Genomic DNA, 20,250 nt, shown 5'->3' with positions numbered 1-20,250 from the left:
AAATTCCACTACCCTACAATTCTAGGAATAGTAGTGGAAGCTTTACGTATATAATTAATAGTATCTCTTAATCCTAAACACAACCCCCCCCAACTGTTGTTATGATTACATTCAATATATAAATCAGTTAATAATCAGCTCAAAGAGGTTGGCTGGATTGGTTTGCTAAGGTCAAACGAATAGAAAGGGGAAGAGAGTCAGGATTCAACTTAATATTACTTCCAAATAGAGGCCTTCCTTTCCTTTTACCATAGAGCTAGGAAAACATTTTATGGCCTTCAGAACAGCGGGTGTGATTAAGAAAAAGGGGAAATGGGGCTGGTGGAGGGTGGGTAGGGGGTGGAGGAAGAACCACTGAATAACCTGCCGCTATGGCAAAATTAACAAAGAAAACACCCTGATAAAACTTGTGCTTGCGTTTTACAACAGACCACCTGAAAATCCCTGGACTTCATAATACACTCGGGTTTTTTTATGTATCAAATATAAGGTGCAAAGTAAAAAATACATGTTTTCGAAGCTAGAAGAGCCATCCATCCCAGCCACATCCAAACTTAGTTATCATGCAAATACACAAATCAAGAATGACCGGAAACCGGAAAAACAGGACTTCCTTTGCTTTCAGAAAAGCCAAGAAGCAAAGAAAACTCTTTTTAGAAATACAGAAAAAAAATTTTTTTTCATAGTAGCTAATATGCCTGCCTTAGGCATTAGGACACATTTCTGTTCATAACATTGATACAGCCATATTTTTACTCTTTATAAAAATCAAGTCTCAGTAAAAATGGTATTTTACCACACTAATCTTTAAATTCCATCACTGAAAACGTAATACACACCAATTTCTAACCTCTTGGAACATTCTGCAAAATGGATTTTAGTCACTGGAATGAATAATTGCTCGGAAAAGCAGCACTGCCTCAACTGTGGTATGATTTGGTAGTCAATATTCTTGTTTTCCAATAAAAAGGAGATCTCGTAAGAAGAAACCCTGGAATCCTTGTGGTTTCATCGATCGAGAGAACGTTTCTGAGCAGCTTCTGAGCAAACATTTCTTAATAGGTTGATCACAGATCTGGGGTCTTCACTCCTCATAATGGCACTGCCAGATACAATCATGTTAGCTCCTGCCTGGAAGAAGTAAACACTTAAGGTTATGCCTCAAAGGAAGATGCAGAAAAACCTAAAACAATTCCTGGACTAGAGTTTCTTCTACGCTTGCAGCTGGCAGTCCGCACTTTAATTGTAAAAAAGCCACTTGAAGATAAACATACTTAAGCAGCTAGTTCAATGAAAAAAGAAAATGCTTAAATGAGGATGTGAAATTATTTTTAAATGTGTCTAAGAAATCACTGACTTTTTGGTAACCCCCTCTAAATAAACTACACTGCATCTTTTCTAATAAAACTTTAATCCTTAAATCTATTAAGGTCTTCCCCTGTATACCAATTCCCCCCACAGCTCCTAAAAATCAACCTTTTCATCTCTGAATTATGTCTAAGAATTGGTAGGTAGTCTAAAAGGACAATTATTGCTAAAATGTGAAAGAATCCATAAAACAGGGCAACATTAAATTATTTCTCATTGTGAGGCCAGAAGGAATGGAACTTCTTATATATGCTTCACTGCCTTCCAGAATGCTTTTGAGGTGGCTTAAAAAAGATTTTCAAGATGTTTTTCAATATGAAAGCAAAGAAGTCAGAGTAAAACCAAGTAAGATGAGTCCAAATTTATCTCTGAGATTCCTAGGATTTGACTCAAGGAGGGAAATCCAATCTATTATGTGATTCGGTGCTAAAAGAAAGGGAGGACTGTTGGGGGAACCACTGAAGCTAAGGAAAATTTCTCCAATTAGAGACGCTCACCCTATGATACAGCACACTACATCTCTAACAACGTTCCTCATAAAAAAAGAAAAAAATACTAGTTTTATAGGGTTACAACCTAACATGTCTCGTAATGTAAGCAAGAACAGCATTAATGACCAAGCACAGTTCAGTAAAAAAGAATTCCACAAGGGGTCAAAGGATACATGCTCACTAATCGTCTGGCCAGCACCTCCTCCATATTGACCACAGTCAAGCTTTTGATAAGTATCAAGCAGGAAAGTGTGGCATTTATACAAAACACTGAAAGTGCAGATTAGACCATGCTGTTTAATAAAAGCAGGTCACATAAACTTTAATCACCTGTAATGCTACAGGGAGGGCTGGTATCCTTTTATGAAGTTCAGGAGCCTAACTCAGCCTAGTGAGCCACTTGGAAAAAAAAAGTCATCCCAATTCTACACAGGGACAGATTTAGTAGCTTGCAAGGGACAAATCAGTAGCTAATACACCTAAGTTCTACAGAATAACACTCTTTTTCCCCTTTACAAGCAGGTATGTTTTCTTTCCCTATTTTGGAAAACTGTCTCAAAGGCCCTGGAACTTTTCAATGATATTCCACAGGCTGGCATTCAGCTTATTCCTTTCCAAAGAATTTTTTCATTACTGAGATAACCAGGACTTACTATTTAATGATTATGTGGTTTCAGAATATTCACTTATCGCTCCTTATTTTCCTGGTTTTACATTTAAACAAAAAAATACTCTTCTAGGGCTCCCCTGGTGGCGTAGTGGTTGAGAGTCCGCCTGCCGATGCAGGGGACACGGGTTCGTACCCCGGTCCGGGAAGATTCCACATGCCGCGGAGTGGCTGGGCCTGTGAGCCATGGTCGCTGAGCCTGCGTGTCCAGAGCCTGTGCTCCGCAACGGGAGAGGCCACAACAATGAGGCCCGCGTACCGCAAAAAAAAAAAAAAAAAAAACTTTTCTAAGAAAGAAAGCCTATTTAGGAAGTCTCTTTGGCAGACAAGACCTGTCCTGTCATTACATTTGATAGGAAACTGGTCTAGGTTGCAGTCAAGCAGTCTCACCTCTGCGCATTTATGGATGGTGTCAGGACCTACTCCACCATCAACCTCAATGTCCAAAGACGGGAACTGGGTCCTCAACCAGTGAACCTAGTTATATACAAGGAAATAAGTGACTAAGTGGATAGGTAGAGGGAAAAACACCAAATAAAAAATTACTGATATTAGCCACTAAAATATGACTCCAAATGTCTCAGACAATAACTTTATATCAATACAAATTATGATTGAGGAAAACCAGCTTTTAATGTACTGTAACAAACTAAGTTTTATAAAAGCAAGCTTTGTTCTGTTTGGCAAATGGCATTCAATTTGTCATGGCTTTGCAGAAAATATACTTCACAGAAACAAGACAAAGACAAAACCCTCAATATTCAATGAAAACTCCCAAGAGATCTCAAGGTTACAGAGATAACGGTTTTGAAAAAAATTTTCAAGACTAAGATGTAGTATCTTTTATGATCTCCAAACCTAAATCTCTTGGGGCATTTCTCATACTGTATTCCAATGATATATAGGCATCCTCATCTCCCCACCTTCAGAACAGTACAGGTCTAAACATACAAGTAGCCCAATAAATGCTTACTGAATGAACTTACAGAATAAAAGCCTTACCCCAGAACCAAATACTTCTTTTACCTTTGGCATCATATCTTCCATGAATTTCTGCCCTCCAAACCCAGGTTCCACTGTCATAACCAAGGCCATATCTATCTGATTAGCCCATGGTGCCAAATACTCAACTGTAGTTCCTGGTTTGATAGCAAGGCCAACCTGTAACAGAGACAAATTTGCTATATCACATCAATAATTATTTCCGTATTACATTACTGTTGCATATCAGGCCCAGTAGAAAGGTCTATTCTTAAAGTATAGAATACATACATAAATGGAATACATAAACTGTTCAGACTGTAATTACTTTTTAAAAAAAAAGTCAACAAGACTGTCAAAAGTAAATGTTTCTAAAAGGCAGAAACTTTCAGAAAACATTAGTGGAATGTATCAATCTTATCTGACAAACAAGTTATACTTAAACTCTATCTTCAAACCTGACAAAAAGCTGCCTAAGTCCAGTCTTCTCCACCTATCATTTCAGGTCTCCCACCAAATCTTCCCAACTCTGAGAATAAATAGTATAAAACATTACCATCGGGCTTCCCTGGTGGCGCAGTAGTTAAGAATCCACCTGCCAATGCAGGGGACACAGGTTTGAGCCCTGGTCCGGGAAGATCCCACATGCCTCAGAGCAACCAAGCCCGTGCACCACAACTACTGAGCCTGCACCCTAGAGCCCGCGAGCTACAATGACTGAGCCTGCGTGCCTGTGTTCCGCAACAACAGAAGCCACAGCAACGAGAAGCCTGCGCACCGCAATGAAGAGTAGCCCCTGCTCGCCGCAAGTAGAGAAAGCCCACGCACAGCAACGAAGACCCAACACGGCTAAAAATAAATAAATTTATTGTAAAAAAAAAAAACAAACATTACCATCACTGTTGAGCTCTCACCTTCATTCCATTCTCCCGAATGTCTTTGATCAAAGCCCCCGGGTTCTCAGTAGCCTCGAGATGAAAAGTATATTGATTGGCTCCTGCTACAGCCATTGGTTTTACCCACTGTTCCGGCCTGGACACCATCATGTGCATGTCTGGAAAGAAAAGACGTATCCCCTAAGTATTACTATAAGGAAAATAGCTGGCTCGTATTATTGAAGCCAGCCTGGAGTTTTTGCTATTTCAGATATGAACTCTTCTGGCATCATGATAATTGTTAAATATACAGAAGTTACACTTCTGTAGAGATAACCTCCCTTCATCCTGAAGATAAGGCTTTGGTTAAACTCATTTACCAAAAAAAACCCCATTTTTCCACAAAAAGCCTATGGCGCTGTTTATGAAAATAACTAGATACCAGGAGACCTAGGTGCAGGGCCAGGAAATCCCATTCTAGAAAACGTAAAGAAGTCATGTTATCTATGTGGACTGGCTTCCTCATTTATAAAATAAGAAAGCTAAATTAAGTGACTCTCCCTACCAGTATTTTATTGAGCCCTTGCCACACCATTAACTTTTCTAGGCCGCAGGAGTCCAGCAAAAAACAGACAAAAATCTCTGCTGTCACAGGGATTACATTCTTAGTGGGAGAGATAAATAAAAGGAGTGAAGACAATACACACTAGGTTGGTAGTAAATAAGGCCAGTGTGGCTGGGGCCGGGGGTGCACTGGGGAGAGAAGATGAGGTCAGAGAAGCACCGGCTGAGAGTACAGAGCTCTGCAGCCCACCAGGTTTTATCCTGAACGATGCGGAACAAACACTACAGGATTTTGAGTCAAGTGACAAGATCCGACTAAGAAGGCCAAGGCAAAAAACCCAGCAATTGAGGATGGTGAGCAATGGTAGGGATTCTGGGTATGTTCGGGAGGCAGGGACAACAGGGGCTGCTGTGGATCAGAAGTGCAGAGTGAAAGTGTCCATTGATAGATGAATGGATAAAGAAGATGTGGCACATATATACAATGGAATATAACTCAGCCATAAAAAGAAACGAAACTGAGTTATTTGTAGTGAGGTGGATGGAGCTAGAGTCTGTCATACAGAGTGAAGTAAGTCAGAAAGAGAAAAACAAATACTGTATGCTAACACATATATATGGAATCTAAAAAAAAAAACCAAAAAGGTTCTGAAGAACCTAGGGGAAGGACAGGAATAAAGACGCAGATGTAGAGAATGGACTTGAGGACACGGGGAGGGGGAAGGGTAAGCTGGGACAAAGTGAGAGAGTGGCATGGGCTTATATATACTACCAAATGTAAAATAGATAGCTAGTGGGAAGCAGCCACATAGCACAGGGAGAGCAGCTCGGTGCTTTGTGACCACCTAGAGGGGTGGGGTAGGTAGGGTGGGAGGGAGACGCAAGAGGGAGGGAATACGGGGATATATGTATGCATATGGCCGATTCACTTTATTATAAAGCAGAAACTACTAACACACCATTGTAAAGCAATTACTCTCCAATAAAGATGTTTTTAAAAAAAAAAAAAAAAAAAAAAGAAGTGCAGAGTGAGAGGAGAGTCAGATGGTGCAAGGATTTGGCCTGAGGAGCTAGAAGAGAAGTGCCATCAACTGAGAGGCAGACAACTGCAAGAAAAGGAACAGACTGAGAGGGAAGAACACGTTAACCTGAGAAGCCTGCCACGTGTCCTGATCCTAAAGCTCAAATCATATGAGGATATGTTTGGGAAGAAATGAGCATGGCCTTGTTAAAGATCTTGACTTAAAATATAATAGCATTTCATGAGAAGGAGAGGGCAGCTTAAACGAAGTGAAAGCAAGAAATAACGCTGGGAAGAAGAAAACAGTAGACACTCCTGCGCCAGACAGATGGCAGTCAGAGTTCTGAGCTTTTTGTTTTGTTAGAGGGAGCACACTGCTGACACAGCAAAGCTATATTAAAGAAAAAAATTCTAGTATTCCAGAACTCAGTAACTAAGATTATAAAATGCAACAAGGCTTTGAAAAATGTCAGGAAAACAGAGTATACAGCCTGATTAATGAAGCCAAGACTAGCATTTATATTTCTAAACTAATAAAAGTAACAAAAATAGAACATATTTTAATAGGCAAACTCTTGCTTTTAAAAGATAAACTCAATTTGGTGTTTTTTCCCCTTCGTGTTATAAACAAGAAAAAAAAATTCAATCTGGTTTAAAAGATCAAGTTTACTCTTTCCTAAGTTACCAGACTGCTAAGTCATCCCTGTTCAATCTCCAGCATGCAGTCACTACTAGCAACCCTCACTGGACATCCTCTAGTATTTGGGGAATTGATGGCTCAGCTAATCTGCCTATAATTAAGATACAGTTCTCACATGTTCTATTATCAGACTCCCTCTGCACTCTTAAAAATTACTGAAGCCCTCCCCCCAAAATATTGTTGATGTGGGTTATATTTATCAATATTTAATGTATTAGAAATGCAAACTAAAAAAATTTTAGTGTCTACTTATTAATTCATTAAAAAATAATAATGATAATAAAAATAAATCCATTACACGTTAATGTAAGAGTGGCACTGTTTTACATTTTTGCGAGTCGCTAATGTCTGCCTTAAGAGAAGACATCTATATTCTCACACCTGCTCTGCATTCAATCTCCTGCAATCTGTTGTTTTATATGAAGGGAAAAAAGTGCATAGAAAAGGGAGGAGTACCTACATCCACAGCCTTTTCACTCAAGTGTGGATATTCTATTTCTACCCCAAAACTCAACCAGTGGTACTTTTTTTAGAAAGGTTAGTGGCAACATGGAATCCATAAACCCCACCAGTGACCTTTTCGTACTTTGTTACACTCAAACCCATTAGTCTACATTCTGAACGGCTCTTTTAAGTACTATTGGTTCACTGAGTTACACAGATCTTCCAAATAGTGACACATTTCGTTATATACTATCCAAACCCCGCATTTGTTAATGATATTACAGATCTGGTCAGAAAAGCTGTGAGCCCTGGGAAGCTATCAAGCTCAGAGAGGCAGATATAAGTTTTCTAAAATTCCAACTTTCACTTGCAAACTCTAACTTTATCGGTGGCAATGAAAATTGATGAGCCGCTTTCCTTGAAGTGACAGGTTCACTTAGTTAATTTTAAAGAAAATGTCAGTAAAATATCCAAGTCTGATAACCACAGTTCATGGGTCAGTTGTTCTTTCAAGGGAAAATGGTATTCATGACTAGCACTTTCAGTTCACAGCTTAAAACAAGGGCACAATGGTTTTCTTCGAGGAAACTATCATCCTCCAGGATTTAATAGAAGTGCTTTATACGTATTTTCCACTTTGTCACACTAAACACTAATGAGACATGCACTCAAGGATCAAGATTTACTAAATCAATCACTTGTACCAATTCATCAAGGATACTTGTTACAGAGGACACTATGAATGTATGGCAAATAAGAATATCGCGACTACCTGTATAGTTCAGTATCACTGCCTTGTCTCAGGCTAAGGCATCAGGAGACTAATTCACCACTGCTTTTGCACCATCAGCATAAATAATGGCAAATAATATCAGTACAAGTAATTTACAAATCAAACTACAAATAGTTTTGATGCCATGGACCATCTGAAAAGGACTCCCATGGGTCCTCAGACCATACTTGAAGACCACTGATTTAGCTAAGAACAAAAACGACTTTTCCCTACCACTTCACTTCTTAGATGGCAAATTCTACTCAATACTGAGATTTAAGAGTTAAAAGCTTTAGCAGTTATACATACAACTTGGGATCTAACTCCTAGGATATAGCATGTATCAATTATCCAACAACCAGTACCCAAGAATTAAACAAACAAAAACATATAATATGAAAAACAAAGGTCACAAAACCCAAACACTAAAGCATATTAAGTCCATTCATCTTTACTTGAGATTCACCTCTGGAAAGACTGATCAGCAAGTTTATCAGCAAACAACAAACTAAAAACAGAAAGGAAAAGCAGATTGTGTGGGGTGGTGGCAGTTGAGTTGGTAAGAGAAGAGGCACAGATAGAGATAGGAGGGGAGTCAAACAGCAGTGAGAAGTAACTCTTGGAGACAACTAAAAGGGAGAGAAACGGAAAAATACATACATATTTTCAATGCACACAAAGCCACAGTGGGGAATTCTGTGGCCACTGTACAAGCCAGGGAAGGTGGGGGGACCAAGAATGCTACTTATTTCATCCAGCTCTGACAATCGTAAGAATGAATTTACCCTGGAAAATTCATTTTCCAAAATGTAAAAAAAAAGTTCAGATAAGCAAGAGGATTATATTCCATTATTTGGAAATTTCAAAATAGTGAACATGTTGGTGGAACATTGTTTCCCTCATGCCACATAAATTAGGTGATAATGTACATTTCCTTTGGTACATTCGAAGTGGATGGAGCCTACAGAGAGGCTCTAACAGCCTCCTGCGATGCTTGCAGTGTTCCATAACTGCACTGGACGGTACACTGGTCACAAGCCACACGTGGCTACTGAGAACTTGCAATGTGGTTAATGCCACTAAGAAACTAGTTTTAATTTTATTTAATTTTAACTAATTTAAATAGCTACATGTGGCTAGTGGCTACCATACCTTCATAAAACTGGCCCACAGGGACTTCCCTAGTGGCGCAGTGGTTAAGAATCCGCCTGCCAATCGAAACAGGGACACGGGATGGATCCCTGGTCTGGGAAGATACCACATGCCAAGGAGCAACTAAGCCCACGGGTCACACCTACTAAGCCTACGTTCTAGAGCCCGTGAGCCCCAACTACTGAGCCTGTGTGCCACAACTACTGAAGCCTGCATGCCTAGAGCCCGTGCTCCGCAACAAGAGAAGCCACCACAATGAGAAGCCCGCGCACCACAACGAAGAGTAGCCCCCGCTTACTGCAGCTAGAGAAAGTCCACACAGCAACAGAGACCCAATGCAGCCAAAAAATTAAAATAAAATAAATTTATTAAAAAAATTTTTAAAACTAGCCCACAATATTTCAATTAAAAAATCTAAGTTTTGGGCTTCCCTGGTGGCGCAGTGGTTGAGAGCCCGCCTGCCGATGCAGGGGACGCGGTTTCGTGCCCCGGTCCGGTAAGATCCCACATGCCGCGGAGCGGCTGGGCCCGTGAGCCATGGCCGCTGAGCCTGCACGTCCGGAGCCTGTGCTCCGCAACAGGAGAGGCCACGGCTGTGAGAGGCCTGCGTACCACAAAAAAAAAAAAAAGAAAAAAAAAAAAAAATCTAAGTTTTACTAAATTTATGTAATGAGTTACATAAAAACACATATTTACAAGAACTCACCAAATGTCTTATTACCAGAGATCTGGCAAGTGAGTCACTGCTAACTTAGTTTAAAACAGCAGCAGCAGCAACAACAAGGATATGTGGACTGAATCTATATTCCATAAAAAGTAACTTCTAGGTCACTGGTCTTAAAAATCCTTAATTCACATTATCCTACAATGTTGGAGTGGAGCATACATAGACCCCACTTGTAGAAAGCTCCAATTTCCATGAGTTGGCTTCAAATACAGACCATAAGTCAATCAATTCATAAATTCATTTAACAATTACACTGAGCCCCAGCTATGTCTATGCTAAGCTCTAGGAAAACTGCAAAAAACTAAGTCGATGAAATCCTGCCCTTAAGGCATTTAGAGTTTGATAAAAGTAATCTCAGATTGAAAGAAATTCTAAGAAGAAAATCAACAAGGTGATGTAACGGGGAAAAGGTTAATTTAAGACAGGGCTCTCTGAAGAAACAACAAAGGATGTGAGGAGGAAAGATGAGGCAGCACTGGTCAAGAGAACACAGCTTTCTAGGCAAAGATATTAGCCAAAGTGCCCAGACCCTGAGGCGGGTAAGAGTTAGGCTTCTTACAGGCAGTCAATGAAACCCCAGCACAGGGAGGAGGGAAAAGGGTACAAGATGAAACTGGAGGTTGAGAAATCAACCAGCTACTTTCCCTTTACTTGAGCAACACATCCAGCTTCAGACAGTGTAACACCCACTTACCAAAGAAAGGGTCCTGGCCTAGCTGCTTTCGGAGGCTTTCTACCACAGGGTGACCAAAGGTGATGTTGGGAACAAAATGCCTACAAGACAAACAAAATCTTGCTCTGAAAATGTTTTCGATTCAGTTTCTGTATTTTTCTCAATATGTATTCTGATGGGAGTAGAGGAGACTATCTGTGATTGCAATTATTTTTCAATAACATCATCGGTATTAAACAACACTAAAAATATCTGTATAATTTCAGTTTTACAGAGCAGTTGTCTCCTTGATATTTCAGCAAATCATAATAATGTCACATGATTTACTCTATTTAACTCTGTAATTCAAAATCCCTGACAAGTAGAAACGGAAGGATGACAAAACCAAAACCCCAAAAGTTATATGACTTGCCCAAGTCACACACTAGTTAGGAAGTTCAGGACTCTGATTACAGGTCTCTCAAATCAACCTATCACAGGCTGCCTGTGGCTACTTCTAATCCACCTCTATCACAGAGCACAAAATGACAGTTTATCGAAACTTTCTTAAAGATTATCAATAAAGACACTTAATGTTGGCTTCCCTGGTGGTGCAATGGTTGGGAGTCCGCCTGCCGACGCAGGGGACACGGGTTTGTGCCCCAGTCCGGGAAGATCCCACAGGCCGCCGAGCGGCTGGCCGCTGAGCCTGCGCGTCCGGAGACTGTGCTCCGCAACGGGAGAGGCCACAACAGTGAGAGGTCCGCGTACCGCAAAAAACAAAAGACACTTAATGTATACTAATAACCACCACTTACTGAGTTTACAACATACCAGATATTGTACCTTAATTCATTTCATCTTCACAACAGCCCTATGAAGTAGATGCTGTTATTATCCCCATTTGAAGAGCACAGGATACATAACTTCTTTAAGTCATCCAGTTAATAATTTGTTGGGGCAGGATTCAAATTAAGGCTTCTGATATCAGACCCAAAGTAGTTCACCATTATCCTACTCTGGTTAGTCCTTTTGTTCTATCGCCAGCTCACTTCAATATTTAAAGAAACCTCCTCTATGTACGCCCCAGGCTGAGTGTTTCAGAGACTACTGTATTTCATAAAGGAATATGTGAGTGTTCCTGCTCACCCCAGAAAAGTTTACAATCTCATGGGTAAGAGATGGCTAATGACTCACCAGAGTTCATGACTGACTGTTACAGCACAGCTGTTGGTAGGAAGCCAGCTCAGCCGAGGATCACACTTCCCAACTCCCTTCACATCTAGTGGCCCATGTGACTAGTTCTCCCCAATGGACTGTGAGCTTAAGTGATGGGCGTCACTGCAGAGCCCAGGAGGTTGAGTAGTATTCCTGTTCTGCTCTCACTTTATCCTTCTGCCAGTAAAGAGGCCCTTAAGGAATGGCAGAGCCACAGGATGGAAGGGCACTAGGTCCCTCAATTCCTGCATGGACAGACATTTCACACCAAACTATTACATGAATGAGAAACTTTATAACATTAAGCCACTGAAATCTGGGCTTTCTCTGTTAAAGTAGTAGGCATTACCCTGTACGAGGACTGTTAAGAAAAGCTACACAATAACAAGTAGGCAACATTAAGGCAAAACAGTTCCAGAGGCAAGTAGAATAGCACTTTTTAAAAAGGGGTAAGATCGTGAGATTTACAGAACAAACAGAATTTGTAAAAATGGGGAAGGAAATGAAGCAAAGGCAGAAATAACTAAGTTAAGTTCAAAGAAGGGGGAGATGGTATTGCCCACCCTGGCTAATATGAAAAAGGTAGGAGGCAGACTGTGTCACATTAAGTGCACCAAACGCCAGGCTCACTGTTTTGACTTTATCCTGACCAAGTGACATTTTAAAAGAGAGACACAAATGAAAAATAAGATGGAAACAATACAGCAGGCAGACAGACTGGGCAGTAAGTTGGAAGAAGGGAGGCAAGAGGTGCTGCTAAATGGCAAGAAACAGTAGGAATGGAAACAAGGGCAGCAGGTGATAGGATCTCCTAAGTGATAAGATGCGGGGGAGGGGGAAGGTTGAAGAGAGAGAATAAACCACGTCCAAAAGTCTTGAGCTTAAGATGACAGGCAGGCAGAAGAAGTGTTAATAAAAAATTAAAACACATACAGGCCAAGCACCATTCTAAACCATTCCAATATATTAACTCATTAAAACCTCACAACAGGGACTTCCCAGGCAATCCAGTGGTTAACACTCCGCGCTTCCAATGCAAAGGATGCGGGTTCGATCCCTGGTCAGGGAACTAAGATCCTCCTACGTGCTGCGTGCTGCGCAGCCAAAAAACAAAACCAAAACCAACCAACCAACCAACCCGCTCAACAATTCAGTGAGACAGGTGCCACTATTACCTGTATTTTACAGATGAGAAAATAAGAGGCCCAAGCTCACACAACCAATAAGCACTGGAGGCAGGAGTTAAACACAGGCAATCTAGCTCCAAAGTTTAGGCTCTTAACTGCCAGGCTTGTCTGCTCCTCCACTGACAGCTAATAACTAACAGAAGAAGAAAGTCCAAGGGAGGAGCAGAGCCTTAAGACAGAGAGGTCAGGACACACCTGAGAGGGATGGGTACGGTGGATGGGTACAGACACTTTTACTCTCCAGCACCCTGGTCCTTGGAGGTTGGATTTCTAGTATTTTGGAAATCATTCTACCATTCGCCTACGAGCAGTAGCTGCCAGGGTTATGGATAAGATGCTTTTTATATTTACTTAGAACTCGGAGGTAAGAGTCACATAAGCAGGCAGCAAGGACTACTGAATACTACACAAATCTGAGATTGAAAGATCTGGATTTCATTCACTGCTTTTTCTGTCTGCCCTCAGAAGTATTTTTGATGTCTCAACCTTAGGCTTCGTTTATCACGAAAATAAACACAATAACCACATCTTGAGAAAATATGAGAATAAAACAAATATACTTTTACTTCACTGGGAAACAGAAGCTATAATGCCATTTTGGAGTAAAGACTGCCAAAATTAAAATGCAATTAAAAAGTGTCCTTTTCTCCCAAAGAATTTATGAGATTAAGCTATAATCGCTTAGAATATTGGAATAAGGGATACGATTATTTTGATCCCCCATCACATGGATAATTTTCACAAAAAGCAAACCTTTACCAGATCTCCCAACAACGCAAAGAGGAGGATCAAGGTTGATATAAAATTCAAACAACACTTCCTGTGAACAAGGAATCACACCTATGCCTACGGTGGGGGGTAGGCTGGCAGGTAACATGGAGGAGTGAGACAGCAGATGGAGGCGGGAGAAATGAAGAACATCTGGCCCGGCTAATGGTGGCCTTGTGACACTGTGGGCCCAGTACTGAAGTCAGTCAGGTCTAGTAGTATCGTGAAATCTCCCTGGTCCTAATTTAGAAATTGAATATCTGCTCAGTTCCTACACTTACGACCAACACATTTCCAGTTACTGTCCTGTCATGACACATTTATATTTACATGCTTTCCAATTTTCTTTTCCAGAAAATCCACTTGTCCTTTATTTCAAATATCCAACCATACTAGTGCTCCACCCACCAGTGTTTCCAGAACTTGTTCCTGAATTTCAAAATGAAGACGTTCAGTTTTAATCAGAAGTGTGGGCTTCAAGGGAAGAGAGGGGACTAGAAAACAAGGGCATGCAAGCTCAGTGTAATGTTGGAGATTTTTCAGGGGACCAGGAAAAGAAGCATGGAGGCACTACCTGGAGGGAAGGTAAACTGGGGCTGGCTGCCTTGGGAAAGGGGGTCCATAGCCCCTCTTTCATACCCTGGGCCTAGGAGGCACTGCAGCTCAGCCAGGCTCTGCCTCTTCCGGTGGGGCACTGGGAAGGGGCTGAACCTCCCCAATCTGGTTTCCTCTGCAAAAGGGGAGTAAAAATAGCTCTTAGCTCAGAAAGTTGTGAAGCTTAACAGTGAAAGGGTTTTTAAAATGGTGTATGCAGAATTTAGTTTTTGCAAACCATGGATGTTTCCCGGTAAAGGGGGAAATGAGTCAATAAAAAAATACTTTATCTTAATAAGCTCAGGGTCTGCCACAGGGCTGGGAGGGGCAAAAAAGATTCCTTAGAGATCCCTCCCTTATGATAAAGCCATTCATCCAACCAATTATAATTAAGCTTGCCATGGTGCTTTTCCTGCAGAGAATACAGAGGTGAGCCAAAGAAACAGTCTCTGCTTCAGGGAGCTTACGGTGCAGCAGGTGAGATATGAAATAAATATCAAAAAATATAGTTGTTCTTTGAAAACAGAGAATATCTTAATCATTCTCTGTAAGCCTAATACCCACAGAAGACAGTTTCAGAGACAAAACAAGCTGCTGCATGCTTCAAATCCTGGCTCCGCCATTTCTTAGCTACAGCTGCGAGGTGACTTTAATCTCTGTCGATGCCGAGATAACGCACCAAGCTCATAGTGTCGTGTGAAATAATTCACAAAAAGTATCAGACCAGAAATAGTCAAGTGCCTGTAAATATTACCTATTGCTGTTGTCACTGATATTCTGATTGGTAAACTGGAACAAATTATTTTCTCCATTCGCTCACACATTGGACAAGACTTATTTACAACCAAGCTGCTCTCTGTGACAAACACACTACACACATATACTCGTAGTCTGTTCTGTCCTGAGACCCTCAAGTGTCTCAGAAACAAAATTTTGTCTCATTTTGTGTCTCAGACACAAAAATGTAGCTACCCATCTGTGAGGTACACACTCCAGTAATATTACCTGTGAAGGTTCAGGGCTTTCAAGCAAAGGTATCAAAAAAATATACAGAAGTAAAAATATATGTGATACCAAACTAAAAATCAAGGCTTTTTAAGAGGTAATATTTACTAATCTTCTTTGCCATTATCAGTTAGGCACGGGGTTGAGGTAACTGAATGGAATACAAAAGAGAAACAGCAGATTAAACCAGACAGAACAAAGAAGACAAAGCTGTCATAAGAGGAGTGACATTAAAAGGACAAGGGAGTGACTGGTCATCTTTCGTAAAAAACATGAATTTGCAGATCTGCATGAGAGTACACAGAGATTTTACTATTTCCAATAAATTTACTTTTCTACCCCAAGCCAAGGTAATGGCTGTTTTGATCTTATGGCCTGTGATCACTGGGGCTCAGAGAACCACTTGGCAAACCCAAGATCCAAGTTGCAACTCTGTCACAATGTGTGTAACGCTGAGAGAGTCTTAACTGTTTTCTCTATGATTTTTCCTCATTTTATAACCAACTTAAGAAACTAGCATCATTCTGATTTCAAACAATATTGATTATGGGCTGTAACTACAGTGCTTAAAAGTTACTTACAAAAAACTGACCTCCCTGAAGAGCAGGGTGCCTGAAGAGAAAATAGACAGGAAAATCATAATTTGAACAATGATACAACAACTAACAATTACAGAGAATTTACTATACGCCAGGCACTGTAAACTACGTGTATGAGGTCATTTCATCTTCCAAAGATGCCGAAGCGGTGGTGTTATTACTCCCATTTTTCACATAATGAAACTGAAGCTCAATGAGGTTAAATGGCTTGTCCCAAGTAACCCAGCAAGTGGCAGAAGTCGGGCGTTCTCACTCCAGGTGCCAAACTCGTCATCCTTACACAAGTCTTTCTCCCCAGCTTTGCCACTAACTAGCTATATGAGCTTGGGCAAGTCATGCCTATCCCCTTGGGCCTCAGTTTCTCCCAACTGAAAATGAGACGGATCCTAGAGATTTAAGGTCGCTTCCAGGCGCTAAGTGCTAGAAGACCACACGTTACGTGGGGGGAGGGGAGATGGTTGAGGTTTGGGACGCGGTTGCAGCCCAGGATGCCGACTCAGGTCCCCTCCAAGCAGGGCCTCCAGGGCTCCCACCGCAGGCTCCTTCTCAGTACCGCGTTCAGAGCGAGGCGCTCCGCGATACAGGGACGCCGTGCACCCAACAGGCACTCAATAAAGGTGCGCCTATCCCGCCCCGCGCGCCAACCCAGACCCGAGCCCCGCGGAGAGTTACCCGTCCATTACATCCAGGTGCAGATAATCGGCCCCAGAGTCCAGCATCCGAAGGCACTCCGCCCCTAAACTGGCCAGGTCGCTGTTGAGGATGGACGGGCCAATCTTGCAGCCAGACGCCATGGTGCTAGTTCTCTAAAGCAAGTTACCCAGAGAGATCCCCGGCAAGACGAATGCGTCGCGCCCCGATTGGCCGCACAGTTTTGGCCCCGCCTCTTCCCAGTAGAGTCTTCCGGACTCCACCGGCCGCAGCTGCCTTGAGGGGGGAAGTCCCGCCTCCCCTAGTGGGAGGGGTGCCACTCTAAGGGCTTAGGGGCGGGGCCTCGCGGTGAGGCACCTTCCTCCTTCCTCTGACCTTTGTTTTTAAAACAAGCCTTTCAGGTCTCCCAGTCTTCTGAGGAGTTTCTTAATCTTTTTTAGTTTTACTTCCCCTGCAGTTCCCTCTCAGCTCTTGCCCTCTTATCACTTTTTTGTTTCTCCATCGTTTGCATATGCGTTCCTTTCCTCTCCGTCCCTGTACTTGTCCAAGAACAACGAAAAAAACACCCTTCTTCCTATTTCTCTTTGAATCTTTCTCAAGAGCGGTGGGAGTCTGATTTAGGGCGGAATCCTGGCTCTACCAGATACTAGCTGGGTGACCTGGCAAGTCACTTCTCCCTGCCTCCAGTTTTCTCATCTATTAAGACAGTGCTCAACGTTTAAGATTTGTGAATCCAAGTCTGTGTCCAGGACCGGATGCCTGGTGCTCAGTATATAAATGGTGGTGGTTATTATTACTCTCCTCTGCTTCTGGCCTTCATCCTTCTTACCTTCTCTCACAGGAATGCTTATTGACAAATTGCAATACATTTATTTACTGTTCAGACAAAATCCAGAACAGGGTAAGAGTGGCTATTTCTCTGCCAAATGTGTCTAGGATCATTGGGTGGGGAAAATAACTGTAGTAAAACTGTAAGCAGATGAGGTGGGGGAGGAGGGGTCTCTGGAGAAAGAAAACCAGGCATGGCTTTCTTGACATAAGAGAAAGTATTTTGGGCCTAAGCTATTTTGTCATCTAAGCCTGACCACAATGTTTGCCCTTGAACAGGTCTCAGTAATTTTTTTTTTTTACAGTTCACAATGATCAATATTCACTTCTTTATTTTCATTTAAAAATTAAAATTTCAAAGGATTGAGTATTCTAAGTAATATATGTGGTTAAAGGTACCAGATATAATAATAGAAATACACTATGTATTGGGGTAAGAAAAGGTATAAGCTATGGAGATGTCTTTGTTAAGGAAAGAAGAAAGTGATTTTGTCCTAAAGGTCATTTTTTTTTTTTTTGAAGTATAGTTGACTTACAATGTTGTGTTACTTCCTGGTGTACAGCAAAGTGATTCAGTTATATATATATACAGTTATATAGTTATATATTCGGGTGTATATATACATATATGCATTCTTTTTCAGATTCTTTTGTGTAGTAATTAATGATCTTAAGGGGACAAAGAATGCAGAAGCAAATGCCTGTTTTCAGGCAAGAGAAGTAACAATAGCGAAGATAGTGTATCAGTTGTAAATTCAACCAGTTCTTTTCAATGGAAGTGATTAGCCTAAAGCCTCAACCACCAGATCAACAGGAACTTAAGAGATGATATGTTGACCTTTTCTGACCCTCATGACTTCAATCCACTAACTCTTGGACTCTGTCCACAGCCCAAGCCCCTTCATCAATACGCATGTACCCTTAGCATAAAACTTACCCAATTTTGCTGTTGGGAACACACTGCTTTAGGAGAGATCCCCCATGTTCTCCTTTCTTGCTGCAAGTAATAGGTCCTTCTCCTGATCTTTGGCTTGGTTGTGTCTTTTGGCTCGACTCCCACCAAGAGGGGAACACAGTTTTTCAGGTAACAGATTCATGGGAGAGGAAAAAAAAAAAAAAAAAGGATTTAGCAAGGGCATAACTTAGAGGGTAAGGATAGAGCACTTTGTATAAAAGAACTGGTGGTAAACGTGTATCCCATAGTGGTTCTGGCCACATTCAGCACATAACCTGGTCCTTAACATTCCTCCCGGAAAATCTACCAGTCATTCCAGATGGTCATACCTGGGCAGAGAAGTCACACTGGGGAACTTGTCTCCCAATATGCCCATTCTGCTTTATTTTGAAAGTTAGGGATGGAAAGCGTGAGTAGAATGGAGCTCATTTGGAATAGGAGGAAGGAATTGGAGGTGTCCAATTGAAGGGTAACCTCAGGCTGGACTATGAGGGTTGAGGAGAGATATTAAGGTGAGCTCCAGTGATCCAAAACAAAAGCACACCCCAGGGATCTAAAATGAACACTTTCCTGAATGAGTTAACCTATTCCCTATGTTGAAAAATGAGAAACAAAACTCAATCAGGCATCTTAAATGTTTTTAGATTTATTTTATTATATGTGCATATTCAAACACAGAAGTCTTATCTTTCATAAATATCTTTCATAAACATTTCAGTATTTATTCATATGCATTTTTTCCATGCTCTTTGGTCATTCAGTATTCATAACAAACTTTATAGTCATCTGAGGGACGTTGGCTGTGTAGTCAATCTTTTGTTTTTAACCTATAAAATGGCTAATAAAGGATTTTCATCCTGCAGTCACAGTGACTTGAAAAATATGGAGGTACATTGATCTGTAATCCTAAATGATCCTAAAATAACATAAGAAAATTTGTCTTAAGTTTTTCCAGATACATTCTGCCCTAAACTTGTTTTTATTCTCCTGAGTGTCAAACCAAACTTTGTTTCTGAAATGCTGCAGTTAGGACCCACTGAAGTAAATGAGGAGGTGGGACTTTCTATTCACTGCCAAGACAAGGCCGTGGAATTGGAAGTGTGAGGTCACAGGGCAACAGCATGACTCGGTGTGATAGCAGCAAATTCCGGAGACTATTAGTCTCATGTACAACTTGAGGAAGGATATTTAATTTCTATTTTGGACTGTCATTCTATTTATGACCCTTTCTTCCTTGTAGGTCCCTATATACACTCTATTCCTGTCTCAGATACTCTCAGAGCTGGACAGCAGACTGCAGAATGTTTTTCATTGACTAAAGGGACAGATAACTAAAGAAGGAGGAGATATCATCCTGCCTAAGGTACTCTTGGAGGCTTGAAATAGCAAATCAGTTACTTCCAGCCTACTCAACAGGCCCTAGTCAGACCCCGAAATGCCACGGATTTTTTTTTCCTCCAGCATTGCTATGCCCATTTATGCCTTTTGACACCGTAGTTCTCAGTGCCTTGCCCCAATGCACTCAACAACTCAGTTTCCTTTTTGGAAAAAAACAACTTATCTAATAGAATTACAGAAAGCAGCAAACACTGAAAAATGAAAGTAAAATGTTTTGCTGTAGAAAATGCTGTATCCAGAATTTGAACTGCTTTAATTGAATCTGAGTAAATCTACACCCACTATTGTGGATGATACATGCTTATTCTAAGGTCTCTCAAAAGTTAATTTCAGAAGAAGCAACCTCTTGGTTGAGACCAATTTTTTATACATGGGAATTAGGTGTCTGTTTTAATTTTCCTCTGAACAAGATAAATATTAAGAATCATAGCTTAATAAATGATCTATTACCAATACTATATTTATCATATGTAATAATTAACTTTTAGTCATATACTCAGTAATATTTTGAATTACAAAATATTGTTACTTATCTTGAACTTTTTCTAATCTTGCTCGACTTTTTTTTGTTTTTATAAATAATTATTCCTTCAAACTCCAGGTAACAGTATTCCTGAGAATACATCTTGTGAC

The 20,250-nt window shown here is 40.9% G+C and overlaps 1 protein-coding gene across 2 annotated transcripts; it reads right to left on the bottom strand.

Moving 5' to 3' along the window:
• Positions 1-403: 403 nt before the first annotated feature.
• Positions 404-16,657, bottom strand: RPE (ribulose-5-phosphate-3-epimerase). Of its 2 annotated transcripts, XM_065880516.1 has the most exons (6): positions 16,458-16,657; positions 10,457-10,536; positions 4,422-4,561; positions 3,553-3,687; positions 2,917-3,003; positions 404-1,131 (listed from the first exon to the last, which is right to left on the bottom strand). In XM_065880516.1, exons 1-6 carry the CDS (start codon positions 16,577-16,579, stop codon positions 1,009-1,011), a joined length of 687 nt encoding a protein of 228 aa, XP_065736588.1. In that variant the 5' UTR covers positions 16,580-16,657; the 3' UTR covers positions 404-1,008. The 2 variants fall into 2 exon arrangements, with proteins under 2 accessions (XP_065736588.1, XP_065736590.1); XM_065880518.1 differs by lacking the exon at positions 2,917-3,003 and having other exon boundaries at positions 1,009-1,131; positions 16,458-16,579.
• Between the last annotated feature and the right edge of the window lie 3,593 nt (positions 16,658-20,250).

The sequence above is a fragment of the Phocoena phocoena genome, chromosome 7 (assembly GCF_963924675.1).
Source record: "Phocoena phocoena chromosome 7, mPhoPho1.1, whole genome shotgun sequence".
NCBI classification, from domain to species: Eukaryota; Metazoa; Chordata; class Mammalia; order Artiodactyla; family Phocoenidae; genus Phocoena; species Phocoena phocoena.
The sequence above is the reverse complement of the archived record's forward strand: the minus strand, read 5'-3'. Positions and strand labels throughout refer to the sequence as shown.

Excerpts from the sequence above, each read along its gene's own strand:
- RPE (XM_065880516.1), bottom strand. The coding sequence starts at position 16,579 with ATGGCGTCTGGCTGCAAGATTGGCCCGTCCATCCTCAACAGCGACCTG. Across the intron at positions 3,004-3,552 it reads TGGAAGATATGATGCCAAAG|GTTCACTGGTTGAGGACCCA; the intron begins GTAAAAGAAGTA and ends GTATATAACTAG. Across the intron at positions 1,132-2,916 it reads CCATCCATAAATGCGCAGAG|GCAGGAGCTAACATGATTGT; the intron begins GTGAGACTGCTT and ends TACTTCTTCCAG.